The 24938-nt window shown below is 47.8% G+C and overlaps 1 protein-coding gene across 3 annotated transcripts; it reads left to right on the top strand.

Annotated features, from left to right (window-relative positions):
• Positions 1-451: 451 nt before the first annotated feature.
• Positions 452-24225, top strand: LOC121166703 (glial cell line-derived neurotrophic factor). Of its 3 annotated transcripts, none has more exons than XM_040995952.1 (3): positions 452-708; positions 5212-5388; positions 23736-24225. In XM_040995952.1, the coding sequence occupies exons 2-3, from the start codon at positions 5238-5240 to the stop codon at positions 24218-24220; spliced, it is 636 nt and encodes a 211-aa protein (XP_040851886.1). In that variant the 5' UTR covers positions 452-708; positions 5212-5237; the 3' UTR covers positions 24221-24225. The 3 variants fall into 3 exon arrangements, with proteins under 3 accessions (XP_040851886.1, XP_040851888.1, XP_040851887.1); XM_040995954.1 differs by having other exon boundaries at positions 654-708; positions 5212-5310; positions 23736-24220; XM_040995953.1 differs by lacking the exon at positions 452-708 and adding an exon at positions 3704-3731.
• Positions 24226-24938: the final 713 nt, after the last annotated feature.

Consider the following 24938-nt stretch of genomic DNA (forward strand, 5'->3'; position numbering starts at 1 on the left):
TCTCGCGTCACCCACTCGCACCCCCGCCTCGGGAGCTCGGCGCCTCCTCGCTGCCCTCGTCTCCCTCCCCCACCGCCGGCCTCGCCGCCGCCCGACCCCTCCCCTCCCGGGGCCCCGCGCCTCCCCTCCCCCCACCCGGCACCCGGCCCCGGGATCTCGACGACCAGCCTGCGCTCCTGGCGCCCTCATGTCTTCACGGGACTCCCCGTGCCGGTTGACGTGGTGTTGTCTCGCTCGGATCTCCAGGCAAGACCTCCTCGGCTCCCGTGGCAGCATCAGACAGGCCCGTCCTGCGCTCCCAGCCTTAGCGCCCCAAGGAGGCGCAGAGTGCGGCGACCGCCGCTGAGCCGCCCGCGCCGCCCCAGGCCCGTGCAGCCCCCGCCAAGAGCACGGCGCGCACAGCCGTGTCACCCCCCACCCAAGGCAGGGACAGCGGCTGCTCGGACTTGGGCTTCTGGGAGTACGGAGGTCCGACGCGGGAGGTGTCGGCAGCCCTCTCCCTTCTCGCGGCGGCGGCGGCTGGAACCTTGGCCGCCGCCTCCGGCGTGCCCTCGCAGCCTCGCGCAACCCCAGGATTGCGAACTCGAACCCCTGACCTACGAGGCGGGGCTCCGCGCTCCTGCCCTCGGCCCGGATGGGTCTCCTGGCTGGGACTCGGGGCACCTGGAGTTAATGTCCAACTGGAGGTCTGCGGAGACCGGATCCGAGGTGAGTGAGCGGAGCGGGCGGGGGGTGAGGGGAGGCGTTTGCGTCGCCGGCGGGAGCAGCGGGCTGAAGGGTACACTAGACTGAAGGGTGCGGCTGACCCCCGGGGCGGGCAGGCAGTGAAAGCGGGAAGACTAAAGGGAGTCCTAGGAGGGAGGAGAGAGACAGAGAAATAAGTTGGATGACACAGAGCCAGGCCAGCAACACGGAGGGGCAGGTTGCCTTTTCCACGTGGACGAAAATTAGTGGGGGCCCTGATGCCCGCAGACCCCGCCATACCGGAGAGAGAGAGGCGATCTCCCTCCCAGACTCGATGTGCGGCTCGGGTCACCTCGGAAGCCATCGCCAGCTGCGGAGTGTCCGCGCCAGCTGCAAAGGAGCTCACTGCCCCAAGTGTAACTTAACTGTTGAGCTACTTTTGATCTGTTCAGAGGGAAAGCGCAGGCCCGGGGGAGCGACTTGAGGCGAAGGTGCTGCGATCCTAAAAATAGAGGGCAGCCTCCTCCGGCCAGGTATTTGCAAAGTCATATCCCCTCGCCCTTTTGGGAACCCGGTCGCTAGCGCGCGTGCTCCCATGGAGGGTCGGAGAGGGAGGGGGCCCTGGGATGTCCCAGACTCAAGTCCTTCTCCAACAGACTTGGGACTCCTCAGGGTCTCGCCTAGGCCACCCAGGTGTTGGTTCGTGACCTTTTTAGTCCCGTGCTCGGTGCCTCCACCTCCCAGTAACACCTGCCTACCCACCACTGCCTGGCACCATCTGAGCAGCTGAGTGGTGGTTTGGTTTTCAGCCCAACTGGTGGGAAGAAATCCCCTCTCTCCAATTCTCGCCAGGAATGCACACCTGGGGGTTCCCCCAAACCTCCAGCCGCCTCTCTAGTTTTCAGCGCAAGGCTGAACCCGTCTGCAGAGCTGAGGGTGCGCTCCCTGGAGTGCGGGCAGAGGGCTTCCTAGCCCCTAGACTGCTGGGCCAGACACAACATTTCCGCCCCCAGCCCCGATGTGTGGGAGCGCGCGAGCCCTTCCAACTCAGGGTTTTGGACCCTGCAACTTTCCAGTGTTTCGAGGAAGAGCCGCAGCCCTATCACTTCACGCACAACACCGCGTCCCGCAAAGGCCCTTCCAAGTGGGAGCCACGGGGCTTCCGCTCGGCCCCATCGCGGTTTGGCTGAGTCTTCTCCTGGGCGTGTGGGAGGTGTCGCCTTTTCAACAAGTGACAAGTGTCCGGGTGTCCGGGAAGCGCGCCATAGCCCACCCCCGCCCCAGGAGGTTCGGCTGCCCCAGGACCTGGAGCCTGGCCTCGCTGCAGGGCCGCCTTTGCGGCTAGCCTGCTAGCAGCACCCGGCCTTCTTTTTCCTGGCTTCGCCTCGGGGAATCACAGTGGTGGGGAGCTAAGCATGTACACTCCCTCCCCACCCCCGCCATCAGCCAAGGACACCCGGCGCAGTTCAGAAAGGCAATGGATCTTTCTGTAGTTTCTGTCCCTGCGGCCTGAGAAAGCAGCCAAGTTTATAGCCAACACCGCCCCCAACCTCAGCGCCCCAGGCTTGCCTGAGACCTGGGTCTAAGGCTAAATGCAAACACACCTCTAGCCGGCCAGGTACAGGGAGGTGCGGGGGACAGGAGGTGGGGGCTCTGGAGCCGGGAGTGCCGCCCGCACCGGAGCCGCCGCGGGGACACAGGGGAGGGGCCGGAGAGTGGGGTGGCGAAGGAAGGTGTCTAGAAGAAGCAGGTTGCCAAGGTTTTCCGCGCAATGGGAAGGGGAAAACCGGGAGAGAAAGAAGAGGGAGCCTGAGCTGCAGGGATGTCGGCTAGGACATCGCAGATCCCCGGGGCTGCTTCGGATTTAGAGAGGGTGGTGAAGCCAGTTATGGTTCTCCGGTTTTCTACTTAAAATGACAACGCAGTCTGTCGGCCCAGTGGACACAGTGGGGACTCGGGCGGTTTCTGGTGCCCCCTGGTGCCGGGAACTCAGAAGCGTCCCGCGGCCAACCCGCGGGCGGGAGACGAGCGAGCGAGCAAGCGGCGGCTTCTGCAGAATCCGCGGGTTTTCCTGGATTTGCTCTCCGCCCTACCCTGGGGGACCCACCAGGTGCCCTTCTGGAAAACATTTGTCCAAACCTCACCGGAGGATCGACCTTTGCCTAGCAAAAAAAAAAAAAAAAACCCACAAACAAACAAACAAAGGGGGTGCGGGGTTAGCTGGCCCCGAAGACTTACTGCGGGGGAGCTGGGTTCTCGCACATGGCAGCGTGTGAAGCGACAAGCATACGCAGCAAAAGGTGATATAGTTGCGGAGAGGTGGGGGAACCATGGCAGCACAATTGTACATGAGTTTGGGGCAAGTGATACAGACTCAATCTGGGAAGGCCCTGGGTGAAGAAGACCCCGATGGACCCAGAGGAAATGGTTGCATGCGCCATTCCTGGAACCCCTCTCCCCGCGCCCCGCAAAATACGGGGGACTGAAAAGCCACTCTGATTGGATGGGGTCCCCTGGCGGCACTTGGAGCAAGGAATGCGCCCTCCCTGGTCCTGGGACGGGAGCTCTTTGTGAACGCTGGCGACTCCGACAACAGGGCAGGAGGTGGGAGCCTCCTCTGGCGGGGCGAGGAGTTTTCCACTCTGTCCTCTTCTGCCAGCTTCGCCACACTTGTAACTGAGGATCTCTACGTCCAATTTAAAAAGCCCTCAGTTGGCCAAGAGAAGGGAGGAAAACAAAAACAAACAAAAGGTGGGAGAAGAACCTTTTGGAATGGAGCATCAGCCCTGCGTCTCGCTACTGGTCTGCATTGCTAGCCATTTTACATGCACCCGAGACCTGGCACCCAGGGGGGACGGGAGGCACACCTGGCACGCTGGTCTTTAGCCTGTGCGCCCTGAGTCTGAGACTGAGACGTGGCTTTTCCCAGGGTTTGCAAACCTGTTTAAAGTTTCCCAGTCCCCACACTGCCGGAGCCCAACAGCTGCAGAGTGAACAAACGGATGCCCCAGGGCTGGGAAATGAATTCATCTCCGTAGTGGTGGGAGGTGGCCACTAAATTCAGCGCTTACACCCGGCCTTGACGCTTGGGGTGCCACGTGGAACTTGGAGGTTAGGGCTATGGGGAGTTATGGAATGGAGACAGGTGCGCCTGTTCTTAATGTAATGGAAAAGTTTCTACATTTACCTGGAAAGTCTTCTCCCCACCACAGGGAGAGGGGGAATCCCCCAAATCCTCTTTACCTGGAGGAGGGAGTTGTTGCGCACAAATAGCACCTGCATAAATCCCCTGAGGATTCTGTCTGTCCCTGGAGAGAACAACAGCAGGAAGAAGAGCGCTGGTGACAGTTCACCCCTAGGTGCCTCGGCCCCTCCTCGCCGCCTCATTGGCCTCAAGTCAGGGGTGACTTTCTTACCACCCCCCTCCCCGTTGTCTATGAGGCCTTCTTTTTAAGGGGTGTGGGGCCCGAGAATCTAAACCGAGACTCGTCACTCATTCTAACAAAGTGAGCCCCGACCCCGCTCCTGGGGAGGGACAACCTAGGCCAGGTTGCCAGCGCACGTCCAAGCGTGGGTGGGGCTCTGGGAGGGGAACGGATTAGAACCAGAATCTCGCCATAAACAAGAATAGAGGGTGAAAATGGCAGGGGCTATGTTGAGCCTTTAATGTATACTCCTCTGGAGCTCCCCGTGCGCTATTTGATGTCCATAACCTTAAGAGATGGAACTAGTATTTTAAGTCGAGGCCATGCTTCGAGTAATTAAGTAACTTTAACCCAAATACTCCCACGTGGGCCCAGATTCTCCAGGTCTCTACTAACTTCTTGTTCCCCGGTAGTGTCTTATCTAGGTGGGAGGGAAGAAGCAAGGAAAAGATCGCACTCAGTGGCACCCCTCCCTCCCCCCATCCTCAGCCTTGCCCCGCCTATAGCTGGGAGCTTGTAGGACCCAGCTGTTTTTACCCAAGGACCATGATAGGTCCTGGGAGCCTACGAGCGTTCCTGGGTTGGATCTCTGGTGGGGGAATACCTAGTGGGGGGGAATGTCTAGTGGGGGGGGCATGTAGAGTGTGCCCTCCAGGAAATGGGAGGAGGTGTGCGTTTGCAGCGAGGACTGCCCAGGAATCTGGGTGTCCTGTTGCGGTGTGGAACGGAGTGGGTTCCCAGCCTAGGAGTGCGGGTGGCAATGGCTGTGCTTGAAAATCTTACCCTAGGGGCAGGGTGGCAGAGGAAAAGGTCAGGCGCGGCCTGGCCAGGGGAGCAAGAGCTGCTTCTGGGTCACACCTGGGAGAAGAAAGTGAGGAAGCAACTTGAAAGGAGGGCAGAGGAGAGCCAGGGGAACAAACGGCAGGCGTGCAGCCGTGCTCGAGGAGGGTGGTGGAGTTTGGAAGGAGTTTGGAAGGCTGGAGGAGTTTGGAAGGGGCCCGCAGGGACCTGATGGGCGGGGGATATCGCGCCCTGGGCGCACGAGCCTAACAAGTCTTCTTGCCGGTTCTCTCCTCCGTCTCCCGCTGGCCCGCCCGCACAGGTGCCGCCGCCGGACGGGACTCTAAGATGAAGTTATGGGATGTCGTGGCTGTCTGCCTGGTGCTGCTCCACACCGCGTCCGCCTTCCCGCTGCCCGCCGGTAAGAGGCCTCCCGAGGTGCCCGCCGAAGACCGCTCCCTTGGCCGCCGCCGCGCGCCCTTCGCGCTGAGCCGTGACTGTAAGAACCGTTCCCTCCCCGCGGGGGCGGGGACCGCTGGTGGACCCCCCTCGCCGCCCCTACCCGCGCCTGCACGCACCTGGTGGATGCCGTAGCCCCCCCCCGGAAGTGCACCACCGTCCTGTATGCCTTGCCTGTATAAGCCACGAGCTGCTTTGCTCAGCAGTTAGTGTGGAACCTTCCCTCAGTCCCTTAAACTGCCCGATGAACAGAGATTCAGACCACGACAGGAACACGCCCAGGTACCCCCACTTTTTCCCGACCCCATATACAGCTCCACTCCTCCATTTTTAAGTTCTTTCCCTCCCCTCCAACCCACCAAGCTCTTTATCCGTTTTGTTGTGCCTGCCCAGCCCTGCTTCGTGCTGAAAACAATGTACTTTTATCCTAAACTGCTTCTGCAAGAGGCCAGGCTTTTCACAAAAGCTAGAGACAGAATAAAAGGGGGGAAAAAAAGCGCACAAGGTCCTCAATTTCCAGAACAAATAAATATCTGGGGAGTGTCAAATCTGTTCAGAAAAGTTCAGTTCTAGAGAAGCACAAGGGGAGATTATGCCGGCTGGAACTAAGGGGGAAAGCTGTAGTTCACCAATGTGTGTGGAGACAAAAAAAAAAATTCAGAGTCAGGGTTGTTCTTGTCAGAGTACGGGTCTGTGCCGCTTGCAAGTTGACAGGTTTTAGACGCAATTCAATTGAGGCATGTCAATTGTGATCTAATAATGATAAATTTACCTTCCTCTGGTCAGAAATGTGTTGCTTAAACAGGGTCTTCCTACATGAAGTTATAGTGCCTATCAAAGAGGTATGTGATTTTAGAAGGTAGCAGTTGAAACGCTGACATTGCCCCTAGCATAGGGCAGGAGAGCTGTGTGTAACCAGAATATCACATGGCCACTCCTTCTGCCTTCCCCCACTCCCACCCACACACTGGAATTATCCCACCAGGAGTTCTGTACTTAATACAGTACCATCAGGGTTCAGATGGGCCAGTCCAAGTCAGCCATCAACTAAGAATCCTCCAAGGCTAGGGACCTAGGGGGCAGGAAAAAACCCCAGGAAATGGGATATTTTATGCTTAACAGTTTCCCGGAAATCCCACAACAAAGAGTGCAACTTTGAAAATTAGGTAGATTATAACTTCAAGAGTGATTTAGGATTACAAACAGGACATGGTGATCCCTTAGATCAAAATCCATGAAATTCCGTCAGTTCCCTATATCAGCCTATTTGTAAAGACTTTCCCTTATGTCACATGCACAATGCTTCTTTGGAGCCGCATGCTTGAGAGCTCAGGACCTGGTGCTCTGTTCAGGGGCCGGCCAGGCTGTGGCAACGAAAGGCGGTGCCTGAGGATGGGTCTCCAGCATGGATGTTCAGGGAAGAAAAATGAGAGTGTCGATCAATTCATGGAGCCTCAGCACAGAGTATCCTGGTTCTGTGTTCAGCTAGCTGTGGGGTTACAGATGAGTTATTTTAAACTCATTGGAACCTTATACCTGTTCAATAAGAGGCAACTCTGACCCAAATCATCAGTGGCTCTGAGATCTGCCCCTTGGCCTGTATAGTCCTATCCCAGCCAGTCCTTAGGACAAGCCCATGCTCATTGGAATCACCTGGGGAACCTTGAAGACCAGTGCTGGACCTAACCCTAGGAGGGTCAGATTTACTTGGCATAGAGTGGTCCTGGGTTTCTGGAAATTGAGAACCTCCCACCCCCACTCCACTCCCAGTGAACCTGATGTGCCACCAGGGTTTTGTCAGTAATAGCTTGATGATATCTAAAGAGACACAATCTGTGACTCACCCAAGTACAAAACGACAAAGGAAGCAGCGGACAAGCTTCTGATTACTCAATCTGCATTTGAACCAGCAGAACACACCCAATTCAGTTTTAGCTATGGGAGACCTAATTGATCCTAGAGGAGACCTGAAAGAGAAACATTCCCAAGGAGAAACTCAGCGGCATTCTAAGCCAAATTGATTTCTTTCCAGGTATGTTCAGTTCGGTAGCAAGCTGTCAGTGCAAGGAAGGCCAAACAATGACAGTGTGCAGACTTTGGACACTCCACCAGTGTCAACACGCCCCTGTCACAGTACTGACATTTATATCCTGCACTGCACACGGAGCAACTGGCTAAGGCTTAGGGAAAAAAACATTAAGTCATTGCATTTCATTTGAAAGTAGAAAGTACCATAAATTCTCAACCCTCTAGTTCCCTTCAAATCTGTGCAGCTTAGGGATCAAGTGAAAGGACTTTGATGTCACATTAAGCGCCCTGTGCTTTTCAAAAGCACTGGTCCCTGATCTGTCTGCACACTCGCCCTTGAGGCTCTATGTCTTCTGCTGGCTCCACTGTGGATGTCCTAAATTTTCACAGTAGGAGCTAACCAAACAGGACCCACAGTTAGCCAACTGGCTTTCCTGCTAATTGGCTCTAACTTGGTCCACGCTGCTCCTATCGCGCCTTGTAAGTTGTCTAAACTCACAGGTTAATGGTTTCCTTCACCTCCCCTCTCCCCCGTCCCCTGAGACATTCAAGACTTTTCCCTTTAGCTATCCCTGTACATTTACTTTGCTTTTTGCCAGTGTCTTTTGCAAAGGGTGATTAGAGCAGGTGTGAGACGAAGCTGCAAAGTGGACCTCACAGATGCCAGAGCATCTGAGAGCTGAATGGAAATCCTTTGCAGTCCTCAGACTGAAAGGGGGTAAAACAGCTAGTCTGAAAGGCCCAGAGATTCATTCATAAGGAGAGTCTGCCAAAGCTGGCATCAGTTTCCCCAAACCTTTAAGATGCACTTTTTATGGAGGGGAAACACTTAAAATGGGAAAAATTTTAAACTAGTAACTAAAACCACGTTGTACTGTGTTGTCTGAATTCATTCAAAGCTCATTTTACTCACAGTCACCATCTCAATCCTAGATGTATTTCCCAAGTAAAAGCATAAAGGGCACATGGTTTTATAAGTTGCAATCTACATGAGTCATATATTCATTTAGCACATACTTTATGTGTGCTGAGTACTGTCCTAAGTGCTAGGAATACGTTGGTAAATCTGGTAGTCAGAAGTAGAACATACTTAACAATACATCTGACAAATAAAGCATTAAGGAACCTAGGACCAGGATGGCAGCCTTAATTTGTATGAAACTGGAAGCCAAATAGAAGGAAATTCGCATTGTTAAACCATAATTACACCTAAATCCAATTTACTGTAATATAGTAGAATTATATTCTGCCACTTTGGTAGCAAATTCCCTGTAGAACAACCTCTTAAACCGAGCTGGCAAGTTCTCAGGCTATCACACAGAAAAGAAACCCTGTGTAAACCATGCTATAGCTAAAGTATAAGTCACAGGACCATTGTGATGGTCTCCATGCTGTCTTCTACAGAAGTGCAGAGAAATCAGGGAAGTGCAACAAGCAAGGGCTAAAGCAGATTAGAGTCAGGATCCCTACCTGTGGAAGGTGGGGAGCATGTTAAACCTGCCTCATGACACTGACACGAGGATGAAATAAGAACTGCTTTGGAAAGTCTGTGCTCCATAGACACACACCATAGGGGCCACTTGCCCTCTCCTACTGCTGGCTGCCTCTCCGGGGACAAACAGTGAACCCCTTCTGCCACAACATCTGCCAGGTCACTGCTCTAAATGGGGGCATTTCAGGTAGCACGACCTAGCACAGACAAGAGTGGAAGAAATGCAGGCTTGTGAGGAGGCTATTTTGGGCCCACAGTGGGTTGGTCAGCAAGTAGGCAGGCCAGTCTTGTCTGGGATTCTGCCCCCAGGTCAGCTGCCCTGGCTTTTCCTAGGTGACATAGCTCTGTCCTTTCTCTAGTCTCTCAACCCACATATTTCCCATGGAATTGTTCCCACTGGATCCTCCATGCTCATGTTAGGGAGACCCTCCATGCTCATGTTAGGGAAACCCTCTTCCTCAGGGTGAAGGGAAGAAGTCACATCCTCCTGTATAAGTAGTAGGAAGCTGTGTGTTTGAGTCTACCTGCATGAAGACAGAGTGCTTCTGTTTTAGATAATCTGGCCAGCCACTGAATCTGAGGTGTTTTTTAAGTAGAAAACATTTTAGTATACCTTCAACCTACCATCTCTCAGCTAGGAAATCTTTTAGTGCAGTAATTGAATTAAATGTTAAGCTTTCAAACCTAATGCTAACAGATACTGAATTCAGAATACATATACTTGTTATTGCTTATGAACCACTTGAACAAATGATACTGTACTAGGTATCTACCTAAACTGGAGGAGTGCTCTGACATTTGGAATCTTATGGGATCAAGAATCTGCATGTCAGTTTGTGTTTTATTTTTATGTTGTTTAAGAGGCAGAAGGAGAGCATGCATGCATGCCTATTGGCTGGTTCACTACCCAAAAATTCCTGTATGGTAGGGGCTGGGCTGGGTCAAAGGCAGAAGCTATGAATACAATCCAGGTCTCCCTTGGGGGATGGCAGGAGTGCAATTACTTAAGCCACTGTTGTTCTCTCTTAGGTACTGACTCAACAGGCACCTGGAGTCAGGAGCCAGAGCCTAGATTCACACATATCCAGATACTTCAACGTGGGCTGCAGGCATCTTCAGTACTAAGCTACATGCCCAATCTAGCATTTCTGAGACTTGTAGGGGTACTGATACCTTACTCAACATGCAGGGTCAACATCTCACTCTGCCCCAAGTCTAGATGTCTATTTCAAACTCACTGATGGAGAAATCTTTTCCTTTTTTGAAACGCAAACATAGACAGATAGTCTTGTACCTGCTGATTTACTCCCCAATGACTACAACACCTAGGACTGAACCAAGACCAAGCCAGAAGCCAGACATTCAGTCAGGGTATCCCATGTGACAAGAACCCACATATTTGACTAATCACCTGGTTCTTCCCCAAGTGCTCATTAACAGGAAGGTAGGATCAGAAACAGAGCTGGGACTCAAGTCCAGATAGTCTGATAAGAATTACAAGCTCCCCACATGGCATGTTAATTGCTATGTCAAATGCAGACCTGAGAAAACCATTTAAAGCTGACTTTGAATTCCCAAGCTGACCCAATATCTTGTGCAATATCCTCAAAAGTTTCTACCTTAGCTGATAAAAGGTATCTGGTATTTTCCTTTCCTAATTTTCCTTTGATCTTAGTTTGTTTAGTACTCATGGCCAGTAAGATCTTCATTTGATTAAAATGCTTATTTTTTAATTAGTTACTTGAACTTAAACCAAAAAGGAAGTATTAAACGTCTTTCCTATGCTAGATGCTAACAGACTTAAAAAGCAAATTTATGACCTTAGATAACCTGAGCTATTTGTAAACCATGGCAGATGGGCAGATGAGTGGGTGGATCAATTGTACAGGTTGATTTAACTGTCATGAGGGCTTTATATGAACCACAGACATGGTGAGGAATGTTAGCAGTGAAGTCACTGGGCTTGGAAGTTCAGAGCACAGAATTGAGTTGGTACAAGAAAGATGAATCTTGGGCAAGTTTGGAGAAAGGAAAGGGTGGCATTTTAGTCCAGTGAGCAGGATAGAATTTGTTTCCATGAAATGGAAAAAGGGTAGATGACAGAACCAAGGAAGACAGACAAGTCTCCAAGTTCCTAGCAAGAGGTGCTTTAAAAGAGATAGGAAATTCATTGTGTCTTGGCAGGTGAAAGCCGAATTCTGAGATGCTATAAAGTTCAGCCATTTAAAAAAAAAAAAAGGTGCTTGCTTTGCTTTCTGTGGCAGTGGGTGGCTCTGGGTGGCTCTGGAGCTGGAGGTGACAGAGAGTAAGAATTTGACTTCAGAGCTATTTTGCACCAAATGCTCTCTAAAGTACTCAGACTGTGCACAAGTATGTCCTGCATTTTGAATATTCTCTAATCTATAATTAGTTTCTAGGCCATAGGGCCAGCTGGGTAGCCTATTAGCCCTCAAGTAAGAAAGTTAACTGCAAATAAAAACTTATTCTCAATGTTCATGCCACAACACCCCTTGCTCTGCCCATGCAGGTAGCTCAGTTTTAAACAAAAAGGTCAAAGTCAGGTAAGTCTGAGCTCTCCAGAACCAGAGGAGATATGTTTTCCCCACTTGAAAGGTGAAGAAAAGATTCCTAGAGAGAGCCCTTGGAGGTCACAAAGCTTGGGAAGCCAGAATCTAGCCAGTAATTTTTGGCTTAATACAGACTGTGCTCCCAGTTTCGTGGACTTAACAGAAACATTTGGCTTGCTGGAGACAGATTCACTATCCCTGAAACACAGGTTTCCAGGAAAACCCAACAAGCAAACTCACAGAAAGGAGGAGCGGGTGTGCTTACATTTCCCCCAGGCTGTATCTCTGACTTCCTTCTGGGCTGCTTGGGCCTGCGCAGTATTATTTCAGTGCTCAGTCCAGGTTGTTTTAAGGAGAAAAGAATATAGATTTCTCTAAGTGTCCATATCAAGCGAGGAATGGATGCTTCTCAAAATGAAAGACAAAATCCCACGTTTTTATGCCCTTGAGAAGTCTCCCTGGATAAGCACATTTGAGAGGGAGATACTGGGTCTCAGATCACTCCCATCCTGCCTAGGAAGAGGGGACATACACATGGCACTAAGCACAACCACAGAGTGCCACAGCAGTTGTCCTTGTGGGAACTGAGTCACCACTGGGAAAAGCCCCCATTAGCTCAGGAGAACCAGAACCATTACTGCATGGCTTTGGTGAGGTAGGTGAGGTGGAAAGGCTTGTTTTTATGTGTGGCCTATTAACAATCTCCCCGCAAACTAGCCAGCAAGAAAGCTGGAAGGATGACTGCACCCTTTTAAGTGGACGTTTGAAGTTTTCCCCATGAGTTCCCACTTAGAGACTGTTAATATACTTTAAACAGATTTTTGGTAAGACCTTAGTCCTGCCAATTTAGCTTGTTTCAAAATATCTACTAAATCTGTTGGCCCAAATATGTTGATTTTTTGATTCAGAAAAGGTCTACCTTCATTTTCACTTTAAACATGCATGTTAATATTGAAATGAAAATTGTCACACTTTGGGGGCCTTAATTATAAGATGAATACACAGATGTGTAGAAGGACAGAGAAGCAGATAAGCCCCTAGCCTCATCACCCAGTCAGTTTTTCATGATTCATATGGGGTTCCAACTCTGCCGGTATTCAAGAACAAGGAACACCCAAAACCCTTTACTGAGTGACCTCTTTGGGGCATTTGTCTCATTTTGTACTGCTGAACCACTTGTAACATTCAATACAGCCCTTCCAAGAATAAACAGGAGGTCTTACATAACCAGTTTTCAGTCTCATGAAACTCAGCATGTATGCATGTATTATGCTACTAGTCTTTGGAACCCATATTCTCAACTGTGACAATAATGTTCTTCAGGCTTCTTTTCAATCCCTAATCATACATTACACTTTTTTTTAAATCCGTTATCTTTATCTTTCTTTTATCTAGAGTAATTCCCAAGTCTATTCCCCTCCCCTCTGACCTTGACATTTTTGTATAGTTTTGATTCTCTTGCTACTGTCTTCCAAATTGCCCTTCCACTTAGAGCCATCTGATTACTTCCATTTGATTAGACTGGGAAACACCCCGGTCTAATGTTCATAATGCCCTGTGCTCATGTTATAAAGCAGTACATGATATCAGTTTGTTCCCAGGAGCCCTGCACACCTGAATGTCTTTGGGTGGCACCTGAAGGTGTTTGCCTGGGGCCAGGGCCCCACAGTGAAATGCATGAGATAGAGGAGAAGCACAGCTCTGTAGGTGAAGTGTGAGGGCAAAGATAAGGCATGTGGGGGAGGAAGAGACACTGCTTGGGCACTGCCAGGCAGACCAGTGCTAGGGACTGCACCTGTGCAGGTGCAGTAGACCGTGAGTCCCTCATTGCCACCCATGGGTGCTGCTGAAATTTCACATATTCCCAGAGGGACACTACTTCAATTCAAAGATACAAAGACATATAGCTTTGTCTGTGGATTCTAAAACTTGTATGGTTAAATGTCAGGCATTTCCAAAAACTCAGAAGAGGTAGCACAGATCCCAAAAGACCTGCACATTCTGCCCCCAGACCACCATGCTAGGGGCCCCACGTTATGGGCAAAAGCCATAGCTCCCATAGAATGAGCTCGACTGAAAGGAAGACAAAGTTTGAGTCCCCTTTGAGGGGTGATCTTGCCTTGTCTAGAGACTACAGGGTTGATCTTTGGGCTAGAATGTAGTTGGAGAATTCTCACAGGTGTGAGAAAAGCCATGACACTGGCTTTTCTGAAGCACTATTTGTCACATGCTTTCTGTGGCCTGGACATGGAACAGAATTCTTTCACATTACCATATTCATCTTGACCTGCAAGTAAAGTATGGCTCTCCCATTTTAAAGAAAGGGAAAATGGGGCTCAACATGATCTAGAGGCAGAGTGTCTGATCCAGTGTGGGATGCTCAGATGTGATTCTCCTGACTGCATCCACAAGTCAGCGAGGAGAAAAATCAAGCATTGGAGTTTTGCAAGTGCAGTGATTTTAGAGCCCATACCTGATTGACTACCTTTACAGTCTTTTGAGATTTCAGTACATTTGTTCACTGGGCAGTTAGAAAGTCCCTCCTCATAACCAACCAAAGGTATCTATCAACCAAGTTTAAATAACAATTTTCCACCCTTTTTTTCCTTTCATCTTTTAGTCCTTCTTCTCATGCAAGCCCCTAAGCACCTCAGGGTTCTTTTACCCACTATTTACCTAGTCCCTTGGGAAGAGTGGAAGGAAGCTGATCACAGAATTCCAGTGGGAGATGGTGGCCTCTCTTTGGGATTAAGAAAGCTTGACTTCCTACTAGGTTTCTTTGGAAGCTCAAGGCATTACTTGCCCCTAATAATTTTTTTGTGCCTTGCTAGATTTTTCACAAAGGCAGAACCCATGGTGTGCACTTGTTATCACTGGGTGTTTATTGCCTACAGTAGAGTGCTTTTAGCTCACACCAGGGAGTCCATGAATTAGCTAACAAATGGACGCCCTGTTGAATGTTTTCCTGATTTAAAAGCAGAAAAAAATGGGCATTTTCTCCCTGGGGGTTGGAAATGTATTATATTACTGTAAAATTATTAACATAACTATAATAAAAGTATGGGGCCACATAGGCAGAACTCAGAACAGAGCACTGGATTCTGAGTAGTGAAATGAATACACTGTTCCCTAATGGAATGTTCCTGGCTATTTGTATTCATGGGGTAATTTCCAGCACATTTATTACAAGTTTTCTTAGCTGAGTTATAGGATAGCAGTTTCAGATATGATATAACTAGTAAGTGTGTGATGTTGGGCAAAGTGGCTAGGGATTACAAGTCAAATAGCATTTTAGTGGGCAGAGTGGTTTTCACAACTGCATCCGAGGTTCCTTTTTCTATGTTCTGGAGTGGTGTGCATTCTTGATAGTCTTTTTTCTTCTGTCTTGAAAGAATCCAGAAATGCTTTTTTTAAAAACAACAAAACGCTGCTGTTTTTACAAAGCAAATACTTTTCAAATAAACTGATGTCGTGCCTTATTGTCAACAAACCACTGGTCATGGAACGATTGCACTAGTAGTTCTGGAAATGGCCACAATGGCTTAGTAAAAGTCACGGATGCCAATTGCCTCCAGGAAAGTGAATGTTGCAGACCCCTCTTATAGTTAGCCTAAGAGAGCAATGACCAGAATGCTCTGTCTGATGCTGGATGAATTCTGTGTCCAAAATAGGAAAGCAAGGATGCTCCTTGCATAATGTAAGATGTGTCAGCATTCATTGCTTTGTGACTTTAAAAAAAGTTTGAATAACTAACAAATTCATCATTTTGAAGTAATAGCAGATGGCTATTAAAACTTCACAGAATTTCTCCAAAATCCAAAACATTCTCCTGGATGACACAGCACACTTCAGAGGTGTCTGATAGTCAGAAACAAGCAGGCATTGACAACCCACAGATGGCCTTCAAGTGCTGGCAGTGGCCATGTCACAATCCATTTTGTACCATTCACTGTGGGCAGGACTAGCCTCAGTCATGAATTGGAAATGACCTTAACATATTTTAAGCAGCAAAAATAGAAATAAAGTCATGAATACGATTGAGAATTTTCAATTTTTTTATTTTAAAAATTAAAAATTTAAAGATAACATTGAGAATCTAAGAAAATGGCAAGTTTGGTGATTTGACTTTTGGGTGCTATAGACTGCCAGAATGCTAGCATGCTGCTTGTTGTAGGATGTGCTCTAAGAGGTCCTTGGTCTATTGCTACTTTTGCACGGAGTAACTGGGGTTAAAGAATGCCTCACACTGGATCTGGGAGCTTATAGCTGCGCATGCAGGATTCTTTCTGTGCATCTTTCCACCTCTCTTAAATAGAGCACAGAAAGATGACTATCTAGATGGCTTGAGAGAGGATTGGCTGTGATTATTTCAAGCATAGCAGAGATGCTGAGCCCAGAAGTAAAACAGAGACTGAATCCTGCTAGATCCTGAAATATCTGCTGTCGGGTTGAAGAGCCTAGCCTTTTGGTGGTGGCTGAGCCACAGTGCTGCCCAGGCAGGCATCTAGAGATAGTCTCCCTGGCAAAGGTGACTGAAAATCAGTACCTGGCAACACTTTCCAGCCACAACACAGCCTGTTTCCCCTAGGAAGGCCCCAAAGACTAGCATGCTGACCTTCTATGAGTTAAGGGACTAGTCCAAGGTCACACATCAAGGCATCAGCTGACCCTGGCCTGGAATCTCAGGCTCTGTCCTCTCCACCTCTGTGCCGAGTCTTTATCGTTCTGTGCCAGTGGGAGCTAGAGAAGCTTCCGGAGCCAGGGCCTCTCTGTCTGGATCTGCCGCCACTGCTGGCGGCTAGTTTTCCGGTTTTGCCTGGGAAATTGCCAGACCTGCCCCTGAGTGACGTGCAAGAGCCAGCGCACCAGAGAGACGCTGCTTGAGTGGCACGGCTTTTCCCTTCGCCACAGCAGCCTGATTTCAGGTCCTACTTAACGTCATCCGAGTTCACACCAGATTTTGCAACAGCAAGTGTATCTCTCACTTCCTGTGCTGCAGTCAGTGAATGTGTGCAGGTGAAACCAACATGCCTTGCTCTGGTTTCAGTGTTAATGACCCCCATGGCATGGGTCATGAAAGGCTGCCTGGGAATGCAATTTTTACTTAGAAACTAAAACAAGTTGGAACTGTGAAACTAAAACAACTAAGTCCACATTTTCTGGGGCCTGGAGCAAAGATATGTCTTCTCTGAGCCTTAGCTTCCCCATCCTTCAAGGAATTCGTGAGCCCTACTTTCACCTCCCAGGGCTGTATCACCTTAAATTTCATATGAAAATTAGCCGCCACCACCACCATCCCTGCCCCCCCCCGCACCCACCTGAATACTGATACTCTTTCAAGTGCTCCCAGAAAGCTACTACGGAAGGTAGAGCCTGATAAAATTCTGTTATATGAGGAATTCTAAAGACGAGTCAGTCAGATAATTCTGAGAATTATATTTCACTATTAGTGAAATAAAGCACAGTTTTATCTTTTTGAAAGAGCAAAGTAACTGATCCTCAACTCCTGACATTCATGGGACTCTTCTGGAGTGGTTGCATCCGTCCTCAGATGACCTTTCCTTTTCACATACATATGTAATGTGTGTGTGTCTATGTGGACATGTGCATGCATGGATGTGTATATGGACATGCAGAGAGAACCTGTGCTTTGCAGATGCTGGACTTGCAGAGCAATTTGTACTTCACCTGCAATACAGGCAGGCAAAGCAGACCAGATCAGAGGCTCTGCAAACAGCCCTTTCTGGGAGGCTGTCCATGTCAGGTCAGACTGCCTGGAACCATGGCAATCCATGTACTATGCTCTATAGCCTTGTCCCCAGCACCAGCCCTCTTAGTGAGGAGCTCCAGACAGTGGTTGCAGACACAGCTCTTGTGTGTGTGGCCCTCATCTGGTCCTTTTCCTCCCAGGTCCCTGAAGTTCGATTCTCTACAGGGCAGTAGTCAGGCAGAACCTTCTTCCTATCCCCCAGAGTAAGAAACATCTGGGGCCTTTCACAAGCAGATGGTAGACAGGTCTGCAAGACCTGTCTTCTGGAAGAGGGCTCTATGGGTAGCAGGGCCAGGCCCCCTTCTCCTTTGGAATCCTCAGAGCTTCAGACACCCCACCTCTGCCCTCAGAGTCTATTTCCATCTTGGGTAGGGAGTTATGCCTTCACCCTTTTGCAGCTTCCCTCTTGGGGGTCACGGTTGAACATTCATACTGAAAACCAGGACACAGAGGGAGAGGGACACCCAGCTGGGAGCATCTAAATGAGTCTGTGATTAGAAGATAATTAATCTGTACTGTTTATTAAGTGCCATCTGATATTGTGGGAGAATATATCCTGTATCATCCATGGGTGCCAGCTTAGCCGAGTTAGTGTTTTCAGTTACATAATTTTGAGTTCAGCTATTAAGGGAGTATTTGGAGCCCTCACCGTAGTCCCTGTGAAAATACAGTCAACTCTACAAAGTGGTCCCTATCCCTGAGCTTTGTTCCCAAGGCGACATTACTATTTTGTTCCCCCATAATCAAGGGAGGGCAAGTCTTTGCCATGAAGGGTTTGTCCCCGGAGTTTGTGCTCCAGTGTGAGGTTTCATTTGTTTAAATAGCACTGTTTATACAAAGGACACACCAAGGTTAAACCAGTGTAAATAGCTGAGTGCCAAAATATTTGGTCGCACTCTGAAGGATGACTTAAATGCATCTGAGCATCCTGATTTTTCAAAAACCTTAGCTTTTAAATGGACATGTTTTCCAAGATAGCTCCTCCAACTGGATGTGGAAAATAAACAAGTGTTGACTATTTTTTTTTTGAAGTTGACAAGTATTCTACTATTATGGTTAAGACCAATGAGCGCTGTTTGTGTCTGGCATCCAGCCAGGTTCTTTCAAAGAAGACAGTGATGCATCATTCAGTCTGAAGTTACAGAACTAATTCAAACCTACCCCTCAGCTTAGTGAATCCCTGGAAAATGGAGGTTGCTGTGTGCTTCTCAGTTTGGGGGAGGTTCTTTGCCTGGACTAAAATAGATACTTCTGCAGAATTCTTAAGCACAGGCTCAGTGAAGTCTGCCTAGCACCCACCTCTGCAGATGTATTTGGCTCCTAATGATTCCCAGATGCCTAGTACCGATACATTCAGGCTTTCTTTATCATGGAATGTAATCGGCATCAAAGGGCTTGGGATTATGAATTTAGCTGAGAGAGACAGCACTTACTTGTTCTGTGGTTTGGAAAACACAATGCTGTCATTTGTTGGTTTGCAGAAATCTTATTCTAAAATGTCAAATTCAAATATTTGTTCTATTTTTTTAAAAAGATCAGTAAGGGTCACCTGTAGCCTGAGGTCAGACTTAACAAGGTGTCCAAGAGATTTTCCCCAGGGGAAAGAGGAGTTTTCATCAGCTCTAGCCTTGTTGCATGCTTAACTGAGGGCTTTCCAGGTTCCAGGAACGCTTTTTGATAAATGTCTTTTATTTTCTTTGAGCAGTTTTGGGTTCATAGCAAAACTGAGAGGAAGGTACAGGGATTTCCCCCATGTGCCACCTGCTCCCAGACATACCAAGCCTCCTCCATCATCAGCATTCTCACCAGAAGGGGACATTTGCTGCAGTCCCTGACTTCACATTGAACCTGTATGACAAATCCTCATCACCCAAAGTTCATGGTTTTCATCAGGATTCACTTTCAAATTAGACAGAGCATGGGTTTAGACAGATTCTCTGACATGTATCTACCCATACCAGAATACCTTTTAACTCAAGGTTAGTACTCTGTTTACTACAGCATGCAAAATCTTAAAGTCATTTGTGCATTCACAGAACTGTATGGCATTCATCCAAAAAGCCCAGGTAGAATTCAAAATAAGGACAGGACTAACCCTCCTCAAAGTGAGGCATAAGTATGTCCTGAATATTGTTTTCCTTGTCCCTTGCAATATTTGGGGTTATTTTAATTTAAAAGTATTCACTTCCTGAAATTCAGATCTAACTGGACTTCTCTGAGAAACAAAGCCTATGGCACCCACAGAATCAAAAAGTCTGAAGAGAAGGAAATATTTTTTGAGAATCTAGAAAATATTTTAGGATAGAAAAGGACACTAAAGTGCTAACTCTGGTGGTGTGAGCTTATGTAGCTTGTAAGAATTAAAGAGACTCTCTACCAGAAACATGGCTCTGTATAACTCAAATGTTCTCCCATTGATTTGTATCAGTGTGGTAACATCTCATCCTTTGTGCTCACTCTTCAGTTGGTTGTGAATTGTTCTGAACTTCAGTGTTCTCAGACTCCTACATCAAGTCAGGAATTCTTGAACAGAGCCAGGGACCCCAGGATGTGAGAATCCTATTATAAACTGAAGAGTTGATGCTGTTGTAGTTTTGGAACTCAAAGACTTTTTGTGTCTTAACTAATCATCTCTAACATATCTGTTGTAGCAGTTCAGTTTTCTCTAGAAGTATCTTTTTTTAAAAGGCACATCTTTTTAAAAAATTTCGTATAATTATTTATTTAAAGACATCACAAACAGCATTAAACAGTTCATTTTATTAAAAAAAATAGTTTGTCTCTTTGGATCATTTGATTTAAAGGTTTCTTTTTTAAAATTTTTTAAGGAAGCCTCCTCCTAAAGCAAGTTGAATTAAAAAGCAGTCCAGGGGCCCAGCGCGATAGTATAATGTTTAAAGTCCTCATTATGAACACGCCAGAATCCCATATGGATATCGGTTCGTATCCCGGTGGCCCTGCTTCCCATCCAGCTCCTTGCTTGTGGCCTGGGAAAACAGTCGAGGACAGCCCAAAGCGTTGGGACCCTGCACCCATGTGGAAGACCCAGGAGAGCTCCTGATTACTAGCTTTGGATTGGCTCAGCTCCAGCCGTTGCAGCCACTTGGGAAGTGAACCATCGGAGAGAAAATCTTCCTTTCTGTCTCTCCTCCTCTCTGTATATCTGCCTTTCCAATAAAAGTAAATAAACCTTACAAAAAAAAAAAAAGAAAAGAAAAAGAAAGAAAGCAGTTCAAAGAAAATGACAGTTCAAAGTTTTCTCCTATTGGCCCAGTCCCCTCTCCCAAATGGAACCTGAGTGCACTGAAAGTAATGGGAAATGACAATGCCACTCAGGGCATCATAAGCTCTCTAATGTGATGCATAGGCAGGCTGTTCAATCTGTAGCCTTTCATTTTCTCACAAAATGAGCCTCAACTGATTCCTTGAAAAATTCCAAATTCTTTTCCCTTCCTAAAGTGACTTGATTCATTCAGCAAACACTTTTAGAGGCCCCAGAGAACAATTCCTACTCTGAGAACTTGTGGTCCATCAGTGAACCATTCAGACCGAGTTCCTGCCTCTTTTCATTGGCATTTGATCAGAAAAAGACAAGTAACAAAGGCAGAAATAAGTGGGGCCACGTGTTGGGCTATAGTAAGCATGTGGGGGTAGGCAGCAGGGCAGGGGGTTCTGGATTAGGAGTTGAGGGAGTGCATTTTAAACAGGGAGGTCAGGGTGAGGCTTGTTGGTGTCTGCACTGGAGCAGAGACCAGGAAACATGGGAGTGGTCCCTGGTGCTCTGGATAAGCAGAGATCAAGGCTGAACAGACACAAAGGCCCGCGTCCCTGGCTGTGTCTGAGCTGTACTTCTCAATCCAGATTATTCTATCCCTAAAGGATATTTGGCAATTTCTGGAGACACTTTGGCTTGTGGTGACGAAGATGAGGGTGCTACTGGCAGGTGCTGGTAGGGGCCAGCATTGCTGCTAACCATCCTGTAGTGTGCACAGGGCAGTCTAGCCCCAATACCAGCTGGGTTGAACTTGAGAAACCAGGACAACAGGAGGGAGAGTAGGAAGAGAAGCAGGAGGGGAGGACAGAGGTAAGTAACAAGGTGGAGGAAACAGAAGTGGCCAGGTTAGACAGGGCATATGGACCTCAGCTTTTACTGGAGGAAACATGGGGAGCATTGCAGATTTTTGAGTGTTGGGGAGGACATGACCTGAGCTCAGAGTTTAAGAGTATTCCCCTGGCTGCTGAGTGGAAAATAGATCACATTAGAGCAGAGGATGAAGATGGAAGGCGGAAGATCAGGTCGGGGCTATTGTAGTTACATAGGCAAGAGATGATGAGGCTTTAGCCAAGGCCAAAATAGGTTTATGACCTCTACAAATGGAATTTTCCAATGTTAAATTTCTACTACCAAGCAATGAAGCAATCTAGGATTGCAGTCCTCAACCTTTCCATTATATATTATCCACTCACATACATAGCAGGCTGCTTCAAAGGGTTTATGGAGAAATGGAATCAAGCAATAAGTTTAGAAGTACTGTTTGGGATTCCCACATCTCACACTAGAGGATCTGCGTTCAAGCCCCAGATTCCATGTTCCTGCTAACTGCATACCCTGGCAGGCAGCAGGAAGTGAATCTAGGAGCTGGCTCCTGTCCACTCCTGTGCTAGTTCTCTATGGAGTTCCTGACTGCCAGCTTTCACCCCAGTCCAGGCCTGGTCACTAAATGCTTTCAATGATGGGAATTCTATCTCTGTCTCTCTTTTTAAAAATAAGATTAAAAAAATAAGCCTGCTTTTGTATCCCAAATTTTGAAATTCATCTAATATACATTTATATGAACTTGCCCCCTCATACGTACATATATGGGATATGTGCATGTTTGTGAGCTTAAGTATACATGTAGATATCTATTACATGCACATACATAGGGTTAAGTTGCCTTAGCTAGGTTTTCTTACATATTAGGATACCTGATGTGATTTATTAATTAGGTTTGTTTGACATTGGTTATATATTATTTATATTTTATTTTAACACAGACTTGGGGGGGGAACCACCTTTATTCTTGCTAACAACCCTTTTGAGATACATATTTCTAAACCACTCAGAACCCAAAACAAAGTAAATTAATTGAAAATATGATAAAAGAAGCATAATAGCTTACTACCTAGCAAATAGGAGTTTGAATTTCTTTCTTCTTTTAAAAATCCATTAAGCTGTTCCCAGCAGTGGTCTTCTACTCAACCAAAGCAAACAGCTGCTGAGACATGACAGGAAATAGCAAGAGACTGCTACTTTGTTCTTGTACCCATGAGTCTCAGATGATGGACCACCCCCTCGTTGTTACTCTAAGGTGCCTTCCTGGAGTACGCATCTCTTGTCCTGTTTTTTGCAGCCAGACAGTGGGACCATGTGGCAGCCCACATGTGTCCCCACTCTCAAGTCTGGGGGCCATCCAGCCACAAACAGTGGTTCTACTTGTTTGTGGCTGTGAGTCACTGAAAGCCGTTGGAAGGGCCAATGTTGTGGTACTTGGAACTCCCACAGCACATGACAGAGCACTGATTCCAGTCCTGGCTGCTCTGACTGGCAGAGCCCTGGCAGGTGTAGGGCATGTGGGAATTGAACCAGTAGATGGAAAGTTACTCTCTGTGTGTCTTTTCCTTTCTCTGTGTCACTTTTAAGTAAGTAAATAAGTCAATTTTTGGAAAAAAAATAATAAATGCTGTTGGAAGGAACCACTATCCTTTTTCATTAGAGTCAAGCTGTTTCAGTGAAGTGGCAGGTTCATCTCGTTGTTAGTAAGGGACCAGTTGTTTTGCTTTTTCTTCACTTTTTTTCAGGAAGTTCTGGAAAAGCATGGAATGCATGAGCTCTCCCTGAGTTCTGTGGAGATGGCTCTTGCATCACATAATCATGTGGCATCACAGTTTCAGTAGACTACTCCGTATTCCAGATGAAAGCAGCCAAGTTGGGAGCCTTTAGCCTTTGCCCCCTCTAACACCATATTTCTCAAAGCTTAGACCTTGAATATCAGAATTCCTTGAGGGCTTATTAAAAATTGCAGATTCTTTGGTCCCTCCTTAGACCAAGTGAGTTGGGGTATCTCAGGGCAAAGCCGGGAAATTGCATTGCAGTGAATCTTCTGGGGCATTCCACACATTGAGGTGTGAGAACCACCACTCTCAGCTACATGAGCAAGCCCAGATTTCAGCCCTAAAGGATGGGCCTGCTCACAGCAGCCTCTCTGTAGACTTGTTACAAATGACAGGTACACAGCTAAAGATTTGTTTTCCACAGGGTAATATGTCAACCACCGCATGAGTCTGCAAAGCACTGCATGGAACATTTCGGTCCCTATCTGGTGGGAACAGGGTAGAAGGGGACAGTTACAGTAGTCACGTAGCTCAACTGGCTGACAGTTTTGCTGTGGGTCCCATCGTGGCTGACTCTCAGGGCACCTTGTTCTCGAAGCCTGCCTGGCATGATCACTATGATCTCATGTGACATTTTCTCTTTTCTCCTTAAACAGCAAATATGCCAGAGAATTATCCTGATCAGTTTGACGATGTCATGGATTTCATTCAAGCCACCATTAGGAGACTGAAAAGGTCACCAGATAAACAAATGGCAGTGCTTCCTAGAAGAGAGCGGAATCGGCAGGCTACAGCTGCCAACCCCGAAACTTCCAGAGGAAAAGGTCGGAGAGGCCAGAGGGGCAAAAATCGGGGTTGTGTCTTAACTGCAATACACTTAAATGTCACTGACTTAGGTTTGGGCTATGAAACCAAGGAGGAACTGATTTTTAGGTACTGCAGTGGCTCTTGTGATGCCGCTGAGACAATGTATGACAAAATACTCAAAAACTTATCCAAAAGTAAAAGGCTGGTGAGCGACAAGGCAGGTCAGGCATGTTGCAGACCCATCGCCTTTGATGATGACCTGTCATTCTTGGACGATAACCTGGTTTACCATATTCTAAGAAAGCATTCCGCTAAAAGGTGTGGATGTATCTGACTCTGGCTCCAGAGACTGCTGCGTATTGCATTCCTGCTACAGTGTAAAGAAAGGGACCAAGGTTCCCAGGAAATGTTTGCCCAGAATGGAAGAAGAGGACCAAGAAGGAGGAGGAGAAGGAAGATATGGATGAAGAAGAAGAAGGCAGCAGGCATGGGAGCCTGGTAGAGGAAGATCCAGCCACAGAAAACTGGACAGAAGAGAAAGAGAGAACAAAAGGCTGTCAGGACTCTCCAGGATGGCCAACCATGTCAACAGAAGCTCGGGGCTGGCGTCCCTGGCTGCCTGTGGCGTCATCCACTGTCACCAGTCGCCAGTGCAGGTGCGGATGTGCTCAGAGGACCACACTCGTGTATCTCTTGTGGTTTGCATTCATGTGTCAAGAGACACTGGGGAGCCCATCCACCTGAGGTCCACCCTTTGTCATCACGTTTTCCTGCTCAAAGTCAGAAAGGAGCATTTTCCTATCACTCAGGGATGATATCCCCTGGAAAGGAGAGGTGGGAAACGATTGGAGGAGCAATAGTAGTAGCCTTTGAATTGGAAAGGTGAGGCCTGGGGTTTAGTATTACCAGCATTATGGGGGGATAACAGTTGGTGGTTGACCCTGAACATGGTGCACAGGGTGGGAAGAAATTGTTTAGGAATCCAAAAGGCTGTCCTCATGATTTCAAACACACCTGAGAGCATTTCCTTTCTGTCCTTGGAAACAGAAGAG

This window comes from Ochotona curzoniae, unplaced genomic scaffold (assembly GCF_017591425.1).
Source record: "Ochotona curzoniae isolate NIBS_2020 unplaced genomic scaffold, NIBS_Ocur_1.0 patch211, whole genome shotgun sequence".
In the NCBI taxonomy this organism is placed as follows: domain Eukaryota; kingdom Metazoa; phylum Chordata; class Mammalia; order Lagomorpha; family Ochotonidae; genus Ochotona; species Ochotona curzoniae.